Below are 25,225 nucleotides of genomic sequence, written 5' to 3'. Positions count from 1 at the left end.
AAAGTGAAAATGTATTTTGTTTGTGGGATTATCGATCCACATGCATAACAGCAGGGCTGACAGGAGGAGACAAAGACGTCATTCTGATGTGGTTATGAGATGTTGAACACAATGGTTTTTCAGGTAGTGGCATGAAGTGAGGTGGTAGTTTTGGTCCAAGTGTAAAGTGACCAAGTTTTAACCATAACAAGGACCCTCTTGGTTTCTCATAGTCTATCTCCAGTTAAAAGCCAGTGATAGAAAAGGCAAAGCAGGACAGAGCAAGGTTAGCTTCTGTCAGCTGGAGTTTGCATTAGAGATGAAGGCAACATTGAAGTTCTCTGCCTCTTACTCTGCGGATAAAGAGGTGCTGTCATTTCAGAGGCACTGTCCATTGCTTGTTAGTAGTGCTTATGAAGAGCAAATGGCCTGGTAACTAACCTGCATAAACCTTTGATACTACTCGAACTTAGTGACCTGTGCCCAATATAGGAGCCTTCTAGCCCAGCAGTGGCTTCTCTTTTTTAATGTTTAAGCCTGTCTTTCTAGATAAAGATGCTCCTCCTTAACATCCGTGGTATTAGGTTGACCCTTCTTTATTTCTATGGGGCAGGTTCAGCTTTCTTGTTGAATCAAGAAAACCTGGAGAAGTCCCATATGCTTTTAAAAGCTTGTGTTACATATTTTTAGACCTTTAGGGTTTTTTAGCAAATAATCAATTACTTTGGTTTATTTCTTGTTAAAAGAGCCCTTTGGGCTAGTGAAGTGACCCATTTCCATATGGATTGGCACTTGGTTTGGATGCAGATATTTTTTCTTTCTTTTTGTGCTGGGAGTTGGAGGCTTAGAGTGCCAAGGAGTTTGTGAACTTCTACAGCTGTCAAGTCATTCATGTCAAAGCACTGAGCAAATAACAAGCAACTACTTGAGGTTGTTTGTTCTTGTTAACTGACACAGTGCAGAAGGTCAGGTTTGTAGTCAGCATGGTCTCTTGCTGCAGTCTGGAGCTATGTGTTTTTTCCTCCCTTTCTGAAACTTCCATTTAAAATTGTTGTTAATATTCCAGTGTTGCTGGAGTGTTGGAGAAAAGTGAGTGACTGAAGCTCATGTCTTTTAGAATCCACCTTTCGAATTGTTCAGTCATTAATGAGACATTGTGTTCAGAAGAGCAAAACAACAGCAAAGATATGTTGCCACTAGGAGGAAAGGACTGGGGTGGGTGTGAAGAGCTCTCCTGTTACCACCAAATCCTTATGGAAGGGCAGCCCCTGCCCTTCCCTACTAGCATCAAGTGCATCTTTTAAACATGATTTTTAAAGTAAGTCAGCTGCTGATCCTTAAGTTGTACCCATTTGGAGCTCAAGTCCCAGTAAATGTCAGTCTCTGGATTTAATAAAAGGGATCAGTGCAAAATAAAAGTTTTTAGCAAGACAACACCCGTTAAATAGAAAATACAGTGATGGAGAGTGGCTCTGCTCAAGAAAGTACACAGGCAGGACTTCAGCCAGCCATCAGCTACAAACCAAGTTTGTCACACTGTCTGTTCCAATGGAAATCATGGAGTGACACTGCCAGCATTAGCACAATGCCCCATCCATGTGAACTTGAATAACGTCTGTAAGGAAACCTCCTTAATTTAGCTAAATATATCAGCAAACATCTCATTCCACAGACAGGCACCCTGAGGTGCTGTGCTTCATGCAGAATGATGACAAATATGTGGGTCCCTGAAGACAGGGTTGTTAATGCTCTGCGGGAGCATATTGTTCCATCAGGCAAAGGACCCTTAACAACGTTGGCAGGTTTTCAGACCATCTAATTTTAATCACCATTTTAAGAACTTAGACTTTCTGTATAGACACTGGAGAAAGGAAAGGCCTTCCAGAGAACCTGTTAGGACCTTGTCTTTCTTCATTGCCTCTATATGGAGCTTAAAGATAAATGGCACATCTGCCACAGAGTGCTTTTAAGACTTACTAGTTAACAGAGTGACCAGGTGAAAGCCAGGCAGTCAGTGGGAAATCAATGAAGAGAAAGGCATTGAAATGCAGTGTAGGCGTTACCATTAGGGTCGATACAGTTAGGTAGATTACCACAATATGAAAGGCCAGAAAGAAGAACAGACTTATTGACGGGTAGACTATGGGTGATCTACAAATGTATTCCATCGTAGGTAGATTGGAGGAACAGTCCAGCAGGTTCACTATAAGGCTTTTGGCTAAGAACTTTGATTGGTTGTAGCAAGGACATAGAAAAACTTTGTGATCGCACCTGTGCAGCCTTCTCTTCGGGATTTTTCATGATTCGAGAAAAGAAAGGAATTGCAATTGAGTTGAGAGATACTACCTTCATTGATTTATCCAATATAAAGCATCTTGTACATGAGGTATGCATCAATCTTTCTTTCACAAATGGTAATTTATTGGTGACGGATTTTAACACAGTTGTGATTTCGTCAATATAACTAGTGGTTATGCTGCAAATATATTTGCTCCTTTTGCTGTTAAAAATAGATTAACAAATCTTTTTTTTCCTTTACATTTTCAGATTCCTGTTTTTTGCCAGCCAATGATCTCACCCACAGTTTTTCTTCATACCTGAAGGAAAGTGAGTTAAAATGTTGAATGAAAGTTTTATGAAAAACATTGTTAATGCAATATTATTGCAGTTTTTACCTACACCTCCCAGTATTCTTAGTTATGAAATATTAATAACTTTAAGGTGTTTTCTTTTTCTTTTTTTCATGACAGGTCTTGTTTTCCTGGCTCTTTCTTACTTTATCACTTTTTTGAATAAAAATGTTTGAGGATTTCTTTTAATTGCTAGGGGTTATTTATCAGTAATTTATTGTAGCTTCCTAAGTACGTGTACGTATTATCTTACAGTAAAAATCCTGCAGCTGTCTGCTCACATGGACCAAGAGAATTTTTATTCTCTTATATCTATTTATATAGAACTTCTGGTCTGGTAAATGTATCTTTTCAATTGGTTTTCTCTGATACAGATTACCATATGTGGCAAATTAAGTCAATGGGCTTGTCACAACCTGTTGATTTTTAATGCTTATCTAATTTGTTCATTTATGTGATATTTCTGTCTTCTACTTTTTGGGGCATTTTGTTTTCCAGTTTCTCAGCCATGACTAAATGTAAAAATGTTGCCAGAGATCCAGACCTCATAGGAGTCAGCATGTGTGTTCTTGCTGCTGACTACCATTCATCATGTACTCTTGTAATTTAAAGTTGTGGTGTGTAGTACTTTCTCTGTGTGTGTACACGGCCTTTTTCATTGCAGTCTGTCCTAAGTGGGCAAAACTCCGTAAAAACCATGAGGAGAAGAAGTCAGTGGTGATGCTGGTTATCTGCAGTTCTGCCCTTCGTTCCTTGGAACTCATCAAGTATGTCGATAGCAAATGTTATGTTGAGGTTGGCAGTCAGTCAGAGGTTTTGTCCTGGAACCGCAGACATAAAGGCAAAACTGGGACACTGTCCTCTGCTAGCCAACAAATTCACTGACTCAAACTGATGCAATATCCCTTGCTTCTTTATACTGTGGGAGTGTGGTGTTTGGTTTTAGGCTGAAGTAACGGTACTTCAGTTGCATGGAAGTACTATTTTTGTTAAAAACCAAAAATAAAGTGTAACCCATTTGTGGGAAACATGCAACATGTTATACTTGGGAACAGACTAAACCCATAAAGCATCATGATCCACCCCTAGAAATCGTGACTTTGCACCAAAGGCAGTGAGGGCATAGCTTTCCAGGGCCTCAGGTGCCAATGCGTGCATCTGGCCCGAGTGCCTCCAGGTCTGTGTCCATGTTCTCAGCTGGCTCAGGCTGGCAAAACTGCTGTGCAGACATAACGATTTTCAGTGTTCCCTGTCTTAATTTTTTCCCTTCTCTATCTGCCCCTTTCTCATTCCAGAAGTCATGATGACTTTGATGAATTAATGTATACCTCACAAATTTCATGGTTGTCTTTTGTCTTGACCCCATTTCCTGTGAGTATCTGTCAGTGAGATGGAGAGTTGGGAAGTTTGACTCCACAGAAGCATAGATATGGCAGATGTGCATATAATGCTTAGCCCTTGCATGCAGATACTGCCACCTGAGACTGAGGTGGTTTATATGTATACGCGTATATAAACCTTCAGCTTTGCACAAGAGAAAATTGAAAATTTGGTGCACTGCAAAAAACACACAGAGAAAGCTGTCTTAAATGACATTCAGTAAATACCGATTATGATGTCTCCTGCTTGATTAACACAGAACATAGAGTTATTACTGAGTCCCAAAATGGAGTGTCAGATTTCTGACAAATGTGTTTTGGTTAACTGGAATTTGGGCAATCTGTGCAGTAAAGACTGTGAAATGTAGATTGGTCCATACACAGATCTTTCCTTTTGTGCATGCACACACATGTTCATTCATGCCTGTATCTCAGTAACTGAGATATTTTTGAATTAGAATTTGGTGATTAGTCAGTTTTGAACAAAGTTGCTGTGAAAGCACAGGCCATAATTATTAAATATTATCTGAAAAGCTATCTAAACAATATTGCCCCCTACTGATATCTGCTATTGTGTTTGTCGAGTTGGTGATCACTGTTGATCAAGTAGCAAACAAGAACGTACATAGTGTTCAAAGCACAAGCAGGGGTCACTGGGGGACTGTGTATCTCAAGCATATTGAGAAATGCCAGTTACTTTTGCTTTCCTCCTGGGTGGTCTTAATCCCAGCCCTGATGCTTGCATTCCCTTTTTCAATTTTTTTGTTGCTAGGTCAATGACAGCATTTAAAGGAGACTGCAGAGTTCTCAAGTTGTTTGCAAAGCACATAAAGGTAAGAGAGCTGCAAGGGAATTTTGATAGAGCAACTACACAACTAACTAGTGTCGTACCATTTTCTTTTTAAAGCATTTAGCAATAGTGCCTTTCATGTAGTGTTCATATAATGTTCCTTTCTTGAGGTAATGCTTCCTTTGATAACCCATTGTTGCAGTTTGAGGAATCTAGCCAAATACCATCTCCAATAGCTCTGGTGCAATCCTACGCAGACTGTAGATGCTTACGCACGTGCTATGTTTTAAAGATGTTCCACATTCCTGTGAGATGCTCATTCAAATTGCTTTTGCCTGTTTAAATAGAAGGCTCGCACACATACGTTTGTAGAAGCAAACCGTACCGGCACCCACATTTGCATTCTGCCAGTTGGATGCCTGGACACCCAATATCCATACCTGTTGGAAAGTGAAAATTATGGGGATGTTGGAAGTGATGAGTGGACGTTTGGCCTTTGATATAAGTACTGTCAAACACACAAATGTCACTTGCTTTATTTCACCTTTTTCCAGTGTCTTAATCTTGAAGGAGTTTAGAGCTAATTCAGCTTTGTCAGTTCTCCAGATATTTTGAGATAATTTCTTTAAATGCTGAAGGAAGCATACTGTTCTCACCTCCAAAAATAGTCGGTGCAATAGCAGATTTTCAAAGTTGAAAATGACTGAACTTCTAGAGAAGTGTAATGCCCAGCTGCCTGTTATATTTCTTAAACTTTCTCCCAGATACATCAGTTTGACAGTTTGAAAGATGAATAGCATTTATTACTCGATGGTATTCTAGAAAGAGATACTATGAGATCTTTAATTTATTTCCAGCTCTTTGAGAAGAAATTTTAAAACAATCATGGTTTTACTGTGGTTTGTCTTTCTCTCTTCAAATCAGATAAAAGAACAAATTAATATGTTGGAGAAGGGCCTGTTCCACATCGGGGTTGGAACTCCTGGGAGAGTAAAAGCACTAGTGGAGCAAGGTAAGAGAACAAGGAGTCTTTCCTCCATAGGTATCTTAGACTTGGTCTCGTGAGAAGCAAGACTTCAGTTGTTTTTGAAGGTTGACATGAATCTGTGGATTTGGGTACTAAACTGTACAGTTCTGTTTCTCCACTTCTCCTATGTCAGTCAAAATGAGGTCAAGATTCTAGAGGTTGGTTTTTATGATCACTTTAAGCTGGCATAAATCAGTGTTACCAGAGGAAGGCAGAGTAGTACTTCCCCCTGCCCCAGTCAGTGCCCACTTATTTCCTCTTCCTGCTTCTTGTGCTAGCCCAAGAGTCTGGCAGCTCAGTGAACTGATCACATTTAGAACAGATCCCAATTAAAACAAAACCATTGTGCACACAAAATCAGGTAATGAGCAGGCAGAGATGGGGACGACTTCTTTTGGCCGGAATACTGGTTTATGCTGGAAACTAAACACTGCAAGTAAATCAAAAGGAAATACAACGGCAGAAGTCATTGTATCATATGTTGCTGAGCTCAGTGTAAACTTTTGTGAGGGGTGGACGAAAGATCTTGCTGATTTGATTTTATTTCTGATTTGCCTGTAACAAAATTAGTTACTCTGTATAGATCTCCTTTTCCCAAATTTTGACCAATTTTACATAATAGACATTGTGTACACAACGAAAAACAACAAAATGACAAGAGGGTAAGGTGATTCTTTCCATTCCTCTTTCTAAACAGTGCCTTGCTCTGACTGTGGTTTCTTGGTCAGGGGCTGGCTGTGGTTTGGGACTCTACCGTTCCTTCCAAAAGGGTACAGGAGTATCATAATTTTGTTGCTTCCTGTGCCCTCCACGAGCATTAAATTGTTACTGCTCAGCACGTTGCCATGTTAGGTGGAGGCAGGGACACAAGGTGTATCACCTTATCCTAAGACCTGGTCCTTTTTTGACACCTTAGTATTGCAGTGCCAGGTCACTAGAGAATGGAGAGGAGTCAAAACTGATATGAAAGATTGTGGGCATCATTTAGAAGACCATGGAAAAACAGGGGAACAACTGGAGGTCTGGTTCAGAAAGGACCTTTTTCATCTTTCTCCACCATTTATGTGGAGGATAAAGGAATTCTTCAGCAGCACCACTGACCTGACTCACATTTACATAGCATGCAGTCCTGTAAATCGCTGAACACTGTCAGATCCCATTAACACGAGTTTTCAGGCTAGCGTCCCTGTAACTTACCAGCTCCTCATCAGCTGTGGAAATTCAACTCCTGTGGTTTCATCAAGAGGAAGCTTGAGGAATTATTTTCTGGCAGGATGTTAGCTCTTGACAAGCCTGGCAACAGTAGTTGTTCTGCTTTTGTGTTTATCTTCCAAAAAGGCATGGGATTATGCGGTTAAGGGAGTTTGCAGTGTCAGTCTATTACTTTTCCAACCAGCAAATGTAGTACTTAAGTGTTCAAAGATTAGTTTCCTTGGAAACAGACAGCAAAAGATGTAAAAGCCAAAAAAAACCATTTTGATAAGCACATGTCATATTATCTTGGTAGTAAAATTTATGTTGCCTTTTTAGATGGCCTGTGCTTGAACTCCACAAAATATATGATTCTGGATTGGAACTGGAGAGATCAGAAACTGAGGAGAATGATGGATATCCCTGAGGTATTGTATAAGCACCTGTATAGATTATATTCTGTATATTCATTACTTTTGATTCTAGTGCCCAGATCTTGGTCAGTAAGGTTTTCTTTCTGTAAAGCTGACTTCAGCGGTCTAGAAACACAAAGGAGTCAACATTTGACTCATAAGTCTTTACTCACAGGCCTCAAAATTACCTCCTGAGGAAAATTTTTTTCTTTTTTGTTGCAAGTCACAGCTGTGACTTCTACAGCTGGGCTGTGAATTTCTCCTCTTCATGCTAGATGATTGTTCTACCTGTTCCTGGGAAGTTCTCAGTAACAGGACTTTGTGCAAAAGTTTCCTCAAAAGCTAAATAAAACTTTGGAGAAGCATTTATTTGTCTCCATCTCAGAGTAAGGTGATTTCTTATGTGTAAATCTACAGACAGTTCGGTTTTGGGGTTTGGGCTGGGTTTTTTCTGTTTGTTTTTTAATTTGGCAAGAGGTAGGGTACAAATTATGTACAGCCGTCCGTCATCTGTAGACTCCTTTTAAGATAATTCCCCATTCTTTTCCATTCTGTAATCCAGCTTTCACATTTATTGCTGTGACAAAGCAGGTTTACCATATGCTGTGGGGTATCAGCTGGTATTTAGCCAGCAGAGAGTGAAAGAGGCAGATTCTTCCACCAGTTGTCGTTAGAAAGCTCCCAATTTCCTGCACAGTGTTTCCATTTCTTTGCACGTTTAGAGAAAGCCAGTATGCAGAATCACCAGGAAAAATTACTTTTTCTGTATATAGACATTAAGCTGTTTCATGAGTGAAGCAAATTATCAGTCATTAATCCTTCTCTGCACTTGTCTATGTATTTGAATGTGCTGTATTTTACAGTCCCACGTACCCAAAGATACATGTTCCTAATAATCTTTGAAAAAGCTCCCTGAAAAAAATTCAGAGCAGAAGTGAAGTAGCAAAGAAACCAGCTCTGCTTTTTGAGGCAAAAAGGCTCCCTCTTGTGGTAAATACATAAGGCTTTTTGGTATGGTGCTTGCACTTAACTGTAAGTTTTTTTTAAAGAACAGAGAACATGAATTCACAGCTATACTAGCACAAGACAGTAGTACAAAAGGTGCTGGTTGCAGTGGGATGGATTTTTTAGTCAGCTGAAGTAAATATACATGCGGTAGACTATAGGTGATACACCTCAACAAACCTGAAAATTATGTTGCTAATATTTGGTTTTGGGCTATTGCAAACCTGAACTACTACTTTCAGCTCACGGTAGGTAATATCACATCATTTCTGCATGTCTGTCTAGGAATATAGGCCAAAAGTTGTGACTCCGGCTGTATTTTATTAAGGGAAAATCTGAAGGTGGTCTTAACATCAAAATGTTAAGGCTTAGTTCAAGTTAAAACCAAGTAAGTTTGTTACACCTTCATATATAGTGTTATGTGTGATTACAGACTAGTGAATATGCAATTACAGAAGAGTCTTCAAGCGTGCGCTTGTCTTGGGTAACACAACATACAGAAAGATTTTTGACATCTTGAGCTATGTAAGTGGAGCATTAAAAGATACCCAAATAATCAAATAATGTTTTTGAGATCAAGTATCTTAACAGAGTAGAAATCAATAGGATTTTCTGGCAACTTGCATACTTGAAATACGGAATACAGTCTTAGTGAGCAGAGGATCTTACTCCCCTGCTTGTATAAAAATTTTCAGATGCATGCCAAGTTTAGTAATAACTCTGCTCAAAGGAGAGAGGAATTATAGTACCAACAACATGATTTAGAGAACTGGCAGTTAGATGTACTAATTTTTTTCAACCTGTGTTAATTGTGGAGGCAAAATTGTGCCCTTAAAATTGGAAAAGAGGCATACTGACACTGATCCAAACCTCACTGTCAATAATTTCTTTGCATAGTTAAGGTGCTCCTTTGCTACATTTCATTGTAATTACACCAGAAAGCAAGAACAGCTAGAAGCACATGAACTTTTTGTCCATGCTCGGAAAATCTATAGCTTCATTTTAAAGGTGCGAACTAGTTGATGGTTTTGTATTAATCTCATATTCAGTGGAGAATTATGTACACAGTGGTATATTCTGATAAATACATGAATTTAAAAACATATTAATCCTCCCAAATGGCAGCCATGTATCCCTTCATATTCACATAATGGATGGCACCCTGACACAGTGCTCTTTCAGATGCCTCAACACCTCGTTAGTTAATGGTCTTGGATTTTTTTCTCTATGTATCTTACTCCATTCATCCCAAACAGTGGAGAGAAAGAAATAAAAAGAAAGCTCACAAAGAAACCAGCAGTGGGGTAAATGACTTTACAAGACACTGTCTTGGCATGCTTGATTTATACTGAAGTGTAAAGGTTTAAATAAAAATCGATTGTATGCGTTCTGATCTGATGAAAGGACAGGCTTCCCGCTTTGAAATCTTTGTGTATAGAGGTTAATGGCAGTACAAAGCTGTCTCAACTCCTCAAATTACTTGTTTGTAAGACTCAAATGGAGTTTTTTCAACAAAAAAACCAATATTGTGTTGTCTGCAAAGAATACAAATACTGAGTCTTGAGTAAGTTTGAAAATACAGAAAGTTTAAGTTTCAGGTTTCCTGAAAGTAGAAAGGTTTGTAAGAAATGGACTTGCAATAGAAAGACAACTGTTTCAGCCTCATGTAGCACATCCAGCGTGGAATAAAGACTGGTCAGACTTCCTCACGTCATTTATTCCTGTACAAAGTGGAGAGTGTAATCCTGAGAGAAAACTTGCAATTAAGTTATTTCTAAGTGGGAAGAGGGAGCTATAAGGAAACTCTGGACTAACTGTGATGACAGACGATCTTGTATTCTTGCTGAAATAGGTAGTCAATATTTACTCCCAAGTACGTTTGTCTTTTATCTTTAGATAAGGAATAAACTGCAGCCATATCCATGTTATAAACCGAAGTACTTTGCATGCAGCACATGTAGACTTGACCTTTATGCTCGCTTTCATTCAGGTGTCTCAGACACAGACAACATTGTGGCTCTTGCAGCACAGTACCGCCCTTGATGGGTACTTGATACCCATTGACACTCTAGAAAGTCCCGCAGGGATTTTGCAGCCCAGGGTGGACCTCTTGCTGTGGCATGCTTTATAACTCCATATTGATGACAACTTAGCTCTAGTCCTGTTAGAAGGGACTGCACAAGCTGTAGATGTACTTTAGGATCACAAAGCGAATGTTAGATATTTTACAAAGTGGAAACATTGTAGAGCTCAGGGCTTTGTATGGGAACCTATGCTTTAATTTCTAGTCCTATAGTGAAGTGCCTGAGTAAATAAATAATGGTATTTAGCTAAAACATTATCAATAACTTTGATGCTTTCTTTGATTTTTTTTTTTTTCCTTCAGATAAAGAAAGAAACAATGGACCTACTGGAGATGTGTATTATAAAGCTGTGCAGAGAGGGCTCTGTGAAGCTGGGACTCTTTTAATAATTTTACCACCAGGGAAGTTGTTTGCAGCTGCATTTTACTATTACCCTGTCTGTAATTGGCAAGTGATTAATGGGCAATGGAATTAAGAATGTTGACTTTTCAGAGGCCTATCAATACAGAAAGAATGCACATTGCAACTTTTTCAGAGTTTCCTTTTAATAAAACAGAAGTTTTGTATGCAGTTTTACTGTGATTTTTATTGCAGGAGCTATGTGTTATTGAATTTAGAGGTACATTGCATTTACCTGCTAGATTTACTACAATGTCACTTTCAAGACTTTGAAGATGAACAAACTTGGGTGTGAAAGTCTTTGTTCAGTTCAGTTCTCTGTTATCGCCCTCTGCTGTCCCAAAGGAGACCTTTACTTCTCTCATGAGAGTGATAATTTAGTTCTTGCCTTAGAGGATCTTTGAAAACGTTGTATGAATTTCAGTAATTTGTCAAAAAGGTATTTTTCACCCATCTGTTCTAGAGCTGGCCAAGTTTATCTGTATATTGAGACTTTATTTTGGTTAAACTGTTGAAGTGTGCAAAAATATTCTTCTGTTTGTCCATTTAAATTAAAAGGCAATGATCTCTGGGTGATTATTCTGTCATTATGGATGGGTGCATTTTTTTTCCAGAGGGCAAGATGGAATAGAGGTGAGAAAATCATGAGCATCTTGGAAAGCCATTGATCCGAACCAGATGATTTGAGAATGAGGTGCCCTTTGTAAAGGACACATAACCTTTTTACAACTTTAAATTGCATCCGAATCAATAGCAACGAATGTAGTAGGTTAAGGAAATTGATCTGGTCTTCCAAAGCAATGTTTTCTGTCTAGTCCCATCTCAGCACCTGCAGTCCTCCACGGTGGCATCCAGTGCAATTGGAGTAGAGCTCCTTTCATTGTATGCCATGCCTGTTAGCTGGGCAGCTATGGAAGTGAAGGGAGAAGAAATAATGCATCTGAGATTACACAGAAATTCGAGTACAGCCAGCAGTATCCCTGCAAATGAATAAGACATAACAAATCCTACTGAATTATGGGGCAGGAAAAAGCATATAATTAAGCTTTTCCAGGAGGCATGAGGTGGACACCCTGACCAAAGTGCACAATCGTTTGATTGGTACAAGCTGATCATGGGGATCCAGGCACAAATGTAGTAAATGAGGAAGAGAGAGATCTAGTTAATAAGTAATTCCTGGCTGTAATGCAGGTTTGAGCAAACAATACAGTCTTCCAGCAGTAAGGGCAGTATCTCAGCTTAAACACTCGCCAGCACAAGTATATTATTCCTTCCCCTCACCAAGGGGAAAATGAAAAACAATACAAGTTTTCTTCCTCAAGAAGGACAGGCACGTCCTTCCAGATGTCCGGATAACAGTGCATTCAAACAACAGAAGCTACCAGGTTGGAAGCCCCAGCTTACCATTGCGACTGTGCTCTCCAGCTTCTTCCTTACAGGCGCGTTCTGCCTTTCTGTGGGAGTCTGCCTCATACTGTCCACAAACAGCGTCAGAGAAATCCAGGTTTGTTTGCAAGTGGTGTTCTTAGATATTCTATGAAGAAGAAAATAGGCTACGTTTGGAGGGAAAAGGCTTTGAATTTTTGCTTCTGATAAAGATGATAGCAATGGCTTCATGCCTTGGACATGTGTCCAGCAGCCAGTATTCCTGTGAAAATCCTCAGAGGTAGTTGTTCACCATTAAAAGGACGAGCACTGGGTGGTTAACTGGGTGGTAACATCTGAAATGTGGATGGTAATTACTCCTAGTGGCTGGTAATATCTGAAATGTTGTCATTATTTTCTGGGTTTCTGAAGGGAAATAAACTAATCCCTTTGATAGTGTTCGGTACTAGAAGAACATACATGTTTGTGGGGCAAAATCTTAAAATGCAGGGAGCCCTGATGTTTAAATGCCTCCTGGAGGCAAGGTCGGTTAGACCTGTGGTGGTGTTAATAGACTCCTGGTTGGAGCCCATGCTGAGCACTACATCCAGGCTGTTCAAGAGGGGTGGGCCATAATGCATGTGGGGATTTGTCAAGCATTACTTGGTCAGCCAGACCAAGCTGCAGAAGTGTTCTTCGCTCAGCACTCCTTTGCCGAGGAGCAGATGTAGAGGTTCTGGAACAGTCATCAAAAGGCTCTAAAACAACTTTAAACGAGGGATTAAATTTGTGAATGTTCATTGAAGCCAAGTCCTGATTCTCTGCCTCTGTCGAATTTTAACAATGTTTTTGGCAGTCGAGAGTCACTTAGAAGAGAACTGCTCTGAGAAGTCTTGGAGCTAAAACACTAACCTTTTCCTATGTGCATGTCCTTTATTACAGTATTTCTGCTTGTTCACTTCTCTGACAGATTGATTATTCAGATAAATGCTCAGGTTGTTCAAAGCTCCGTGAAAATTCCTCTAATTGGAATAAAGAGTGCCATTGTTCTGTTAATTTCACGCTAAAGGAAGATATATTGGTAAGCAGATGCAAGAAATCAACTCAAGTTGCTTAGTATCTCCTGTTACTTATATCCCTGTATGATAAAATACACTAATTCTGCTCTGTAGATCTCCTGACTAAATTTTCTTTTTACTTTTTAAAAACATTAAATACTCAAAATTTTACACTTTTGCCTTTGCTGTTCATTTTGGTACACATTAAAAATAATCAAGACCAGGCTACCTCTGTCTTTGGTTGGGAGATATCCAAGGAGAAGATGGGGATGGAGGAAATGCTGTTTGACTGTGGAGGTGACTTCTCTCTGTACCTCTCTCTTTGAGTCAGTAGCAAACCCTTGCCCTTGGCCTGGGGATAGTTGTTACTGCACTACTAAGCTCTCAAATGAGAAGGAAATCTGAAGCTCTGACCACTTGTCATAAGTAAACCTTTTCTACAAGGGTTATGCTGTTAATCCCCAAGGTCCTTGAAATAGTTCAAGTCTAGCAATGTCATTCTACAGTTTCATTTGGGAAAGTATCCTTCATTTCCTGTCCTAAACTACTGGGTTGTGTTGCTGAGACTGTTAAAAAGCTTCATGTTCCACCAAAAAGATCTTATGCTTAGTACTGCGTAAATGAGCCCTTAAAACTACAGTGCCATTTAAATTATAAAGTCACTTTAGGGTTCTTCAGTATTGAAGAGGCTGTTTAAATGCTCTGTAATTCTTAAGATTACAGTGGTGTTTGAGATGAGAAGTTTATTTAACTTAATAATGGGGGTTTTAATAGTTCAGTAATCCTCTTGCTTGCTTGCATTTGCCTGCCTAGCATTCTTCTTTTAATTACAGGTCTAAACTTCCCAAAGGGTTCAAATAATTGATGAGAGACAGCCTTATTTTTCAAAAAAATCAGAAGGAAGTTTTTTCCGCACCTTCTTTTATGGAAAATGAGTGTCTGTCGCCATGAAATTATTCATTGTCGTTACAGGTTCATGGCAAGCCATGCTATCTTAAGTAAAATAATACTCAGGCATTTTTATTGTAGATTTCATTTGGTGATTTAAAGTATGTTTAATTTTGTGCCAAAATACTAAACCTTTCAGTTGGGGTAAAGACTGGTTTCTAGTCAGTGTCCGCGGAAGTAATTCCTTAGAGTGTAGTTACCAACAGTTAAATATGAATTGAGTACTCTCTTCCCCTCTCTTTTTTAGCAAGTAATAGGATTTCTCTTTGTCTACATGAACTCACCTCATAGAAGGGATTTATCCTTGAATTCTAGGGTGATGTTTTTATGTACTACGGCCTGCAAAACTTCTATCAAAACCACCGTCGATATGTGATATCAAGAAGTGACGCACAATTGTTGGGTCAAAATGTAAATGTAAGTTTTCTTCTTTATATTATGAGATCATCAGTATTCCCATCAGGTGCATCTTTGACCATATGGAGAGCTAACTAGGCATAACTGTAAGTGTGTTAAGATGGCTCCAGGGAATAATAAGGAGGTACAGGTTTTCAGCGTTGGGTCTCTGCTTTTATGATTGTTAGGGCCATTATGTCTAATAAGGTACTAAAAGACGAAGATTGAGGGGTTGAATAAAAGATGTCAGCCCAGTGTTGCAATTCTCAAACCTGCACCTTATAGGGTTGCTGATTAAAAATACATTGTCTTTCTCAGTCGTCTTAGCCAGAAATGTTTTAAGCTGTGCTTTCATGATAGGGTTAGGGAATTAAGTTATTCTAAGTCTTTCATTTTGCCATCTGGCTTTGGAAGTGGACAGGAGCAGGAAAAGGTTTATGGTGAAACAGGTGATCGTGTAGTATTCTGAAGTACGCAACTTAAGAGGTCTAAAGAGGAGGCTAGACAGCATTACCTGCAGCAGGCCTGCTTAAGGAAATTGGAGAATGCAATCGTTGCATTCAGGTTTTTTACTTACAAATCTAAAACATGTTTTCTTTGGCTAAAAGTAGCATTTCTTAACATACACACAGTCGACACACTGTCCTCTCAGCACATCGTATGATGATTGTGCCATAATAATCTGTTCTTTCTATAAAATGCTTCTCGTAACTCTCAAGACATTTTCCCCATACATCTGCTTCTCCAGGTGTCCAGTTAGCTTGTTTGTTTGCATCCAGGTGCAACCACTTTTGGCTTTTGTGCCAATCAGATACACAGCTTATTAGAGTTATTTGAAGATGTTTCCGTGTTTAAACCTGAAGATTTATAGTTTCTCATGAACTGGGAAAGAAGAGATGTGATAAATTTGAGACAGGCTTTTGGTTTTCATGCTGTGTCTTTGTACATCACGATTTCCCCACACACACCTGCAGTAATGTTGCTAACTGCATCTGCTGTTCTCCACCACTGAAGTAGTCCAGGCCAAAATTAAAAAGAAGGAAAAATAAGATGTGCTAGGGTAAGCCAGGTCTTCACTGGAACATTTTAAATTGTAGCAATATTAAAATAGCAAATCCCCAGATGATTTTTTGTAGTCTGGAGTTTGCAAGTCCACAGCATAATTTGGTGAAGACCTTAAGTTTACTTTCCATGATATGGAAGGTGTTCCTCAACTACAAACCCATTCATTTGGACGTACCTCTAATGTGACCAAAAGGTACTGGAGACTTAATTATGCAGTGGCTTTTCAGAAGAAGGAATGGGAAGAGAACATGAACACCAGCAAACGAAAACAAAACCCCCAAGTTCCGTGCCTGATTGTTCTGTGACCTTGAATGCAGATTCAGAAGAGCTCCTGCGCGCCCTTCACCACCTACCGAAATGGGACACCCATGGCTCCATGCGGTGCTATTGCCAACAGCATGTTCAATGGTAAGTAGGTACCTTCCACATCTGCTGCCTAATTTCCACTTGAATCTATTCCGTTACCCCGATCCAGCTGAGTTCGGATATTGCAGGATCTCTGTCTTTCTCCCACAAAAGGTTTTGTTTGGCAGTGCTTTTGTGGTGAATATGGGGCTCTGCTGCCTACTGTTCAGTGACTTGCCCCTCATTTTGCAACTGAGAAAGATTTTTCATTTACTAAGGCCCTCTTCAATGTGAATATACAAGAGGACTGTGGAATTGAGTCCCTGGTGAAATAAGGAATGATGATACAACAGATTTAGTGTATTTCCTTGCTAAAAAAATACATTCTTGTACAGCGATGGGAGAGACCAGATTCTGCCTTCCCACAGTGGTGTGCTTAGAAGGAAGTGATGTGTTCTTCACATTGGTTTGGACCTTTGGTTCTATGTGGTTGCATTTTGTTCCTTGAATGCTGGAAGCATCCATAGTCTTACTCAATTTGATCCGAGGTTTGATCTTGTTTATAGTGAGCATAATCTGCGTATGAGTACAATTTGGCTACAACCTAGAGGGCTCCTAGTCATAAATACTGGCAGATTTCAGAATGGATTTCTTTGGAAAGAAAGGAGACAAAAAACTTCTACAGAATTGGCTCCCCTACCCCACCCTTTTTGTCTGTGTCCCCCCTCCTCATTTGTTTTTTTTACCTGTTCCATGCAGCAGTTTTTGGCAATGCACACAGCTGTTTTCAAGCAACTGAGCCACCCACACCAGAAGACTTGTGGAGGGCAGCTGCATTCAGTAACTTCTAGATGCATTCGATTTTCATCTGCACCCACCTGCTCCCCTGGAAGTCTGATTTATTGGAGTGGGCTCAGACCTAGGCCAGCAGAGCTACCTGCATGCAGCCCACTCTGTTCTGGAGCCCTGGCTGCAGGACAGAAGGCTCCTGCAGAGAGCTAGAGACAGTAAGATTTTAAAATGCTGAGGGTGAACCCCCCAGTGTCTGCCTTTGCATCTGTCCTTAGTGACCAGTGTGATGAAATGTTCCAGCTGCTGGTGATGTGGAGCAAATGGGCAATGGCTGAATCCCCCCACTGGTAGCTCATTTCTGTCCCTCTGCTGTGAAAGAGGGTGCTTCCTGTTCACTCTCGATGGTTTAGCTGGTTGTCTAACTGCTCTGCAATCTTGTTTTGTAAAATGAGGAAGATGGCCAACTTCCTGTGATGCGAAAGGTTTTTACCCCAAGCTAGCAGGTAAGGGAACAGTCAGACAAGCAGTATAAGCTGGCAGAGCTCAGAGAATTGCAACTCTTGTTAATGAACCAGTGACAAACAGCTGGGGATGTAGTGGGGCACAGAATGATCACTTACTCAGAAGAGTGCATCTGAGCTTTAAGGAGCTGTGGGAACACAGGTTTTGAGGCAGGGTGAAAAAAGGTATGTTTTCATTGATGCTCGTGCCGTTGAGTTGTGTTTTTCATATTTCCTAAAAGGCAGCCTCTCCCCATCTGTATCATTGAACTATTCCCGCCCATCATCTCATTGGCCGCCTAGGTGTTTACATCAATGTTAGTGAGGCCGCAAATGTTTTTGCCTTATGTTAAACTAATATGAGGAGGAAAATCTCATGGATGAAAAGAAATGCTTTTTGCCCAGCGAAACAGGATGGCACAGCTAAGCACAATTTTAACTAAACGTTTTTTGATTTAAGGAAGTGTTTATGTCCAAGTTCGTAGACAAGGTCTAACTAGCATAAAACTAAAGCAAAATTTTCTCCAAAGAATCATGGATTGCCTTGACGATGATTGAATCTCTCCCCTGTTCCCTGAAGACACGTTTTATATAACAAAGCAATTTGTTCGGAACAACTGTCAAAGAAATTCTAGGGAAAGCTAACTAGGAGAATAACTTCTGTAACTAGCTAGAGAGCTCCAAAAGTGATTTGTGAAGAAGGTAGTTACGGAGGAGTTGATGGGCACAAGATTCCTACACATATTTCTACACAGGGATTCAATAGGATTATTGTTCAGAGCATGTTCAGTCTTTAAAACTTCACAAGTTCTAAGGTTCTAGAAGCCTAATTATTCTTGTGGAGTATACAGAGCTCTGTACACAGTCATGCTGAAGCCTTTCCTAGGGTTTTTTGTTTTGTTTTCTGTTAATTTGAGAGTGTGTCAGTTTTTGTTAATCATGCTAGCCACTAGAACAACTGTCTTTTACTCATACATATTGCTTCTTGTATTCCCTGCAGATACCATTGATCTTTTTTACAATCTTAACTCATCTGTTATTCAAGTACCACTGCTGAGGACTGGAAACAGTTGGTGGACAGATAAAAATGTGAAATTTCGCAATCCAAAATCATACAATCTCTCTTCTGCATTTGCAGGTAAGAATGGTTCTGCTGGTCTTCCTTATTTTTGAATGGCTTCCCTCCTTCCCCATGTGTGGAGGTCTCCCATTCTGAGATGGGAATCGCCTTTGGGAGAACTACCTCCCAAAAGTGGTAGGAGAAGCAGCTTTAGAGGGTGACTGAGAGCAGAGGCCAGATTTAGCCAAAATATCTGTCCTGGCTTTGGCTGGGATAGAGTTAAATTTCTTCCTGGTAGCTGGTATAGTGCTGTGTTTTGGATTTAGTATAAGAATAATGTTGATAACCACCAGTGTTTTAGTTGTTGCTAAGTAGGGCTTACACTAGTCAAGGAATTTTCAGCTTCCCATGCTCTGCCAGGTGCACAAGAAGCTGGGAAGGGGACACAGCTGGGACAGTTGATCCCAGCTGGCCAAAGGGATATTCCATACCATATGGCATCATGCTTAGTACATAAGCTGGGGGGAGTTGGCCAGGGGGTGCTAATTGCTGCTTAGGGGCCTGGCTGGGCATCAGTCTGCAGGTGGTGAGCAATTGCATCGTGAATCACTTGCTTTGTATAGTCTATTATTATTATTATTGTTATTTTACTTTATTTTATTTCAATTATTAAACTGTTCTTATCTCAACCTATGGGTTTTATCACTTTTACTCTTCTGATTCTCTCCCCCATCCCACCAGGGAGGAGTGAGCGAGCAGCTCTGTGGTGCTGAGTTGCTGGCTGGGCTAAACCACAACATATCACTTGCTTTTTTTCCACTACCCGTAGAAATTGGGAGAAAGTGGTTTTGGAAGACTGAAGTTAGCCCACATCCACACCCTTCTGTATAGTTTATTAAAGCACTTTATCTCTACAGAGAAAGCAAGGAAACAGTAATTTTCTTTTTTTCTACTGAAAACGCCTCCAAAGGAGAATTGCATTGTCACATCTTTCCTTCTTAGGCAGATGCTTACGCAGTTGTGAGCCAAGTGAAACTGCCATCTTCACTAGTTCTTTCAAACGGCTGTTTGCTAGGACTGTTTACTTGTTACAGTTAATCTATATTGAAGTGGGACTAAAAATTCCCTGTTCTGGATCAAGGCAGTCCTAGGCTGGATGCAATATGTGAGAGTTAATTATCTAAGTAGCTTTCATATGGCAGATTCTAAATACCATAGGCTGTGCCATTACACTGCAAAAATGTGCCTACAGGAATAAATTAATATATAAAAATAAAGGCAAGTTCCTCATTACAGAGGGTACATTGCTTGCTGAAGAGGCAAGAATCCAGAATAAACAGTGTTTTCATTTGTGCAAGTCACTTTGGTTTTCCTGCGCTTAATGTTTTTAATGTGTAGCAAGCCCTGGCTACCGTTCAGCTCTGTTCGTTCAGGTTTGAGGTGAGTGAAGATGCTTGGGTGAAAAGTGTTATCTAGCATATATAAATTTTCAATACTGGACAGAGTCTTGTGTCTCTCTCATATCTTGTATTCTGCGTCGGTTGTGAGTAGGCCCAGAAGTTAGTAACCAACCACTGTTTTTACTGACAGTATGTCTTTCCTGGCTTCTTTCTTCTTCACCAGGGACAGCAAGACCTCCTTACTGGCAGAAACCAGTATATTTGTTAGACGAGGAAGATGAAAGGAACAACGGTTATATAAATGATGACTTCATTATCTGGATGCGAGTGTCAGCCTTTGCTACATTCAGAAATCTTTACCGTCGTGTCAGCCGGATAAGGCAGTTTGCAGATGGCCTGCCAGCAGGGAACTACACTTTTCATATTTCCTATAGTATCCTTTCATATCATCCAAGACACTCCTTAACTATTAGATAGTTGCAACAAGATGGAAGTGCATAGGAATTGTACAGTAAATGGTCAAAGAAACCAAGCAAAACACCCCAAACTAAATCACCATGAAAAGACCTCGTTTTGAGAGTGATGAGGCAGTACAAGTGGATTTTCTTTAGCCTGTTTAGATGGAGTTAAGACATGTGACTCAAATGGCAGGATGTCACTTTTGATTTGACTTATGAAGGGGCTACTTCTGGCTGGAGACAGCACGTGGGAGCTCTACATAAAGGGTAAAACTGAAGAGTGGGAACCTGAGGAGGTGGTTGAAGATGTTGTTTTAGATGAAATATTTAATAGTGGCCTAATCAGGTGCATAGACACCCTTACTGGGGTGCAAGATGTGCCAGAGGCATCCACGCCATTGTGAGCTATGCAGGATGCTTGTGTCAGCAGAGCCCTCTGGCGGATTTGGGCCGCGCACTGACAGGAACTTTTGTGCTGGTGAAAATGCACTTTCACGCTGAACAGTGTGAACTTTGCTAACTAAAGCACTTGTTTTGTCAGCATGAGTTATTTCAAGGTGACTATAAATGCCTCTTCTCTCTCAGCCAATAGAGCTGTGATTTTAAATGTTGTAGCACAGTCCTATTTGGAAAGCTTCCACATGGAGAGGTGAAAGGTAAAATCATCTAACTTTCTGGGCAGACAATATATTAGGTAGAGGTGAGCGCTCCCCCTAAGTGAGAAGCTCATTTTCCACTGAGTTTTCATAGCAGTAATTAATTAAAAATAAATGCAGTAGCAGTTACATAGATTACAAATCTGAAATTTTTAATGTAAAAAAAAAAAGACTAGTTCCATGTTCACAGAGACTGTATCTAAAATAACTGCGTTTCTTAGCATCAGCTGCTACTGTGTTTTTGGACTCAGAATAGCAGAGACATCACAGATCAGGAATTTTTGTAGCAAATGCAGATCTCCAGACCCTTTTTGGATTTATACTTTTTCTCCTCCTGGAAATAATGTAAACTTTGTTAGTGAAACCTTAACATCCTCTATCAGATTTCCCTGTTACCAAATTCAAGGGGCGGAAGCATGTGATTCTTTCAACTGTGGTATGGAGTGGAGGAAATAACCCATTCCTGGGAATTGCCTACGTGGTTTCTGGCACAGCAGCAACCCTGACAGGTTTTGTCATAACTGCCGTCCACTTGAAGCTCAGAAAAAAGAAAACATACTTTCAGAAGTAATAAGGTTCCCTGGCTCTCTGAACAAAGGCAAAGGTGTGCTGTGAATGAAGAACATGCAGCACAGACCTTTCATTCTTTTCCCTGAGCTCTGGATCTGTTGCAGTAACAGATCTGGTGAATGTAAGCAAATTGAGGGGCAGTGTTATTCCATCATCCAAACCCAAGCTTACCTGAGGCTGCATTTTTATTGATGTATGTGTGCTCCTAAGTTTGTTTCCTAGGAAACTTGTAGTGAGATGAGCTTCAAACAACAGATAGCATAGTGGGTTAGAATTGCAATGGCAAAGAAATTATAGGATACCAATATCTGGTCAGAAGTAAGGGTCCATATTAATTTCTTACTCAGCCCTTAATTCAGGCAATATCTATCTTGACTTAAATGGAGCTGTGGATGGGTAAAAAATGAGGTCTTGATACAACAAAAAGCTTGAGCAGGTAGAACTTGGTGCTAAAGTCTGTTTGTGGGCCATATGCGTGGGCTGAATGGCTTGGCTAAGTTTCTGTATAGCTTTTTTCAGCTATCCTGAAAAAGCAGCGAACTTCACGCAGCATATTCGTCACAGTTTGATACTTGATTTATGATTGAATACAGGGCATTTTTTAGGAGTTTGAATTTTCTTTCAACCCACTTTATTGGTTTTATCTAGGTACTGCCACTAACCTGCAAAGCTAGAGGGCATCAAAATGCTGATTTATGTTTTTAATTTATGATCTAATACAAAGCTTAAATTAAAAACTCCTTTAGTCCTAAACATTTTAGCAGAAACATCTACTTAATGCAACTGTTAGGCCACAATTGCACTTCTACCCTACCCCACCCTTCCGCGCAAAAGTTCACAGACTCTTATGTGACACGAAATGTCTCTTCCCCATTCAAGCCCCCATTTCTGTGGTGTGGTGACCTATTGTCAATAGAAAACAAAGCCTCAGAAATTCTGTGAACTTAATTTTCAGAAAGAAAACAAAGCAGATCATGAATATAGGCTTATCAATTTTCATGTTTTGTGTTCAAAATTTTACACGTTGAGTTATTTCCAATTTCTTACAAACTGTAGAAACTGAAGAATTTAGGTCAAGTATATGATGGTACACATGAAATTTTTGAAACACTTTTTCTGTTGCAAAAGTGCAAATGGAATAAAATACTTGAATTCCTCTGGTAAGTATTCTGTGTGCCTTACCTCCCGTTCCCCTAAAAAAACCTCCACGCTAAAACAAGAAAGAAATCACCGACTAGAGCAGGAGAAGAGAGGCTGCGTGCCACTGTCAAGGACACCCATGTCTGCTTTTAAAAGTGTCTAAGGCACTTTGGAACTTGTGACCTTTGACAGATGGCCTTTGGTGAATCTGACTGCAGCCACAGAAGATACTGTTTCTTTAATCTCTGCTTCATAGTTGTGCCGTGAGCAGCAGAAGGGGCACTGCTCAAGTTCACAGCCCAGCCTGTTAGTACAGTCTCGCTCCATCGACAGTTTATGCTGGCCTGCTGGGCTAAGGTGTGTGTCCCCATCTGCTTTTCCTGGTCAGGGCTGGTCACCTCGATCAGAAAACTGTAGAAACGGGGTTCCAGTATTTCAAACCCTTGCATCTAAATCTGTCAGGAGCTGTGGGAAAACCCTACCTCTCAATGCACTGGACAAGACAGAGCGTGAAGCAGTACATTTAGAAATGCTTAAACTCATTAATCTAAATCACTTTTAACAATGAGGTGTGCTCCTAAACTTTTAAGTCCTTTTGAAACTGTAATCCCTTGCAGCCCTCTGGAAAGCCCTGATGGAAGTTGCTGCCAAAGCTAAACTTAGGATTTCTGGCTCTAAACAGACCACAGGAGCCTCTTCCCTTTTCTCTTTTTTTTTTTTTTTCTTTTGTTTTTTTTTAAATCCTTCAAGAAACTGACTTTCAGGAAATGATATGTCACCTGGGTGGTTAAGTCACAGTACAGTTGTCACTGATTTTATTTCTTCATGAAGTATCTGGTAAAAATGTTAGTAAAAGGAGACTGAATAATGAGGTATATATTTCAGTGAGTCAGTGTCTACCAGAAAAAAAAAAACCCTTACTTAGAACACACAGTGTAGCAAGCAGTGCTTGCAGTTTGCCCATTATCTCCCAGAGGTTTGTGCAAGAACCTCTTCTCTTGAAATGTACATTGTCTTCAAACGTCTCCACAGGGGAAACCTGTCTTCAAACAAATCTTCCTTTTTCTATTATTCCACAAGTTGTCCAAGTCTTCATTTATAAATCCAAGACCTCTTTTTCATCTTACCACAGCTTTAAACATGTCCAACATCTTCCTTGTACCCTCTGAACGGTGTCCCTGGAAGCTGCCGCTTGAGCTCCAGCAGTTACTGTGGTTAACTCTGAGCAGCTCTGCAGTGTCTGTCTTGTCATTGGGGAAAGTGCTGCCCAGACCAGAGCAACGGGAATGGCGGTTTTGATGAACTACTCCCAGCAGATGGGATCTGCCTTGCTCAAAAGGGTGGAAAGTAAGTCTTAGCAACCTCCTTACATGGCCTTTTGTGCCAGCTGTGTTGCTCGTCCACCCCATGCGCCAGAGCTTGCATGGATGTGCCTTTTCAAGAAGATTTTGTAGACGTGTTCCTCAGTGCCCACATAATTTTAATTTGCTTATCTATCAAGCATACTTCCACTAATAGTAAGTGGGCCTTTTTCTACGTGAGATTAACTTATCTAGACTTGTCAATTCAGTATGAAGATGTCAGGGTTTAAGATTGCTGAATGAAATGAAGAGCTGTACCTGGAAAGTGTAAGTCGACAGCACCACCGAGAGTGCTACATCACTAAGCCATAAAAGACTTATTGCCATTATTTTTCATATTCTGGCATATCAAAATTATTAAATTGTTTTGATCCCTTTCCACCAGATACTGGCACTTCAGGAAATAACATAATACTAAAAAAAAGATTTTTTTTCTTTCAAAGGAAAATGCTGGTTTGTTTGTTACTGCTACTTAAAGCCTTATCTTGCATCATTGCCATATATTCAGTCCCTTTGAGCTGATGGAACTTTGCCTATTTCCATCACTCTCAAAAAAAAGAAAGAGGCATGTCAGAAATGGGGTTTAAGTTTGGTGGACCGAAATTAATGGTATCATAGATGCTTAAAGTACTAGAAAGTGCATTTTTTTCTTTTCCCCATCTTTTTTCTAGAACAGATAAATAAAGAAGGACATTATTTATTGCAATTTTTTTCTTTTGGGGAGTGGATATTTAATAAATGGAAAACTGGACAAAGGATTCCTGTTAGTAGATGTAATCTAAATTTATATGGTAAACATGTACTAAAACAGGTAGCTAAATGGGATATGAGTTTCTGGGTTTTGGTTTTTTTAATATATGTTTTCATTTGTAATTCTGAAGATGACAGTTATACATGGGAGCATTTTATCTTCTGGAGTTCTGTAGTTCAGTTTTAACAGTGGCAAAAATATCTGGAGGTGAAAAGATCCCATTATTATGAAAAACTTAGGTGCAAATTAAATCTCATTTCAAAATTACAGGGAGGTGTGAGAGAGCGCTGTATTTAATGTCAAAAACTGTTGCCAGCTCCTTTTAAGATTTAATTTCATTAATAGGATCTGTATCTATATCTATATAGAGAGACATAAAAGTGAAGCAGGAGTCACAGGATATTTCAGTAGCATTTCAGTTACAGAATTTTTCCAAGTCTTTTACAGGCTTTACAGTTTCATG

At 39.8% G+C, this 25,225-nt stretch overlaps 2 protein-coding genes across 9 annotated transcripts in view; both read left to right on the top strand.

Moving 5' to 3' along the window:
• CMSS1 (cms1 ribosomal small subunit homolog) overlaps positions 1 to 11,484 on the top strand; it is a 254,267-nt gene extending 242,783 nt beyond the window's left edge. For all 8 annotated transcript variants that reach the window (XM_064467370.1, XM_064467343.1, XM_064467351.1 and 5 more), the window contains 6 exons: positions 2,527 to 2,586; positions 3,274 to 3,376; positions 4,761 to 4,821; positions 5,703 to 5,790; positions 7,336 to 7,424; positions 10,801 to 11,484. In XM_064467370.1, the coding sequence (XP_064323440.1) occupies positions 2,527 to 2,586; positions 3,274 to 3,376; positions 4,761 to 4,821; positions 5,703 to 5,790; positions 7,336 to 7,424; positions 10,801 to 10,884 (485 nt within the window). In that variant the 3' untranslated portion in view covers positions 10,885 to 11,484. The remainder of the gene's footprint in view (positions 1 to 2,526; positions 2,587 to 3,273; positions 3,377 to 4,760; positions 4,822 to 5,702; positions 5,791 to 7,335; positions 7,425 to 10,800) is intronic.
• A 418-nt stretch (positions 11,485 to 11,902) lies between these two features.
• On the top strand, positions 11,903 to 22,667 carry LOC104052657 (cell cycle control protein 50C). Its single transcript, XM_009513978.2, has 7 exons — positions 11,903 to 12,401; positions 13,233 to 13,343; positions 14,584 to 14,685; positions 16,047 to 16,137; positions 18,367 to 18,504; positions 20,050 to 20,259; positions 21,324 to 22,667. The coding sequence occupies exons 1-7, from the start codon at positions 12,189 to 12,191 to the stop codon at positions 21,509 to 21,511; spliced, it is 1,053 nt and encodes a 350-aa protein (XP_009512273.2). The 5' UTR covers positions 11,903 to 12,188; the 3' UTR covers positions 21,512 to 22,667.
• The last annotated feature ends 2,558 nt before the right edge of the window (positions 22,668 to 25,225 follow it).

Source organism: Phalacrocorax carbo, chromosome 1 (assembly GCF_963921805.1).
Source record: "Phalacrocorax carbo chromosome 1, bPhaCar2.1, whole genome shotgun sequence".
Classification (NCBI taxonomy): domain Eukaryota; kingdom Metazoa; phylum Chordata; class Aves; order Suliformes; family Phalacrocoracidae; genus Phalacrocorax; species Phalacrocorax carbo.
The sequence above is the reverse complement of the archived record's forward strand: the minus strand, read 5'-3'. Positions and strand labels throughout refer to the sequence as shown.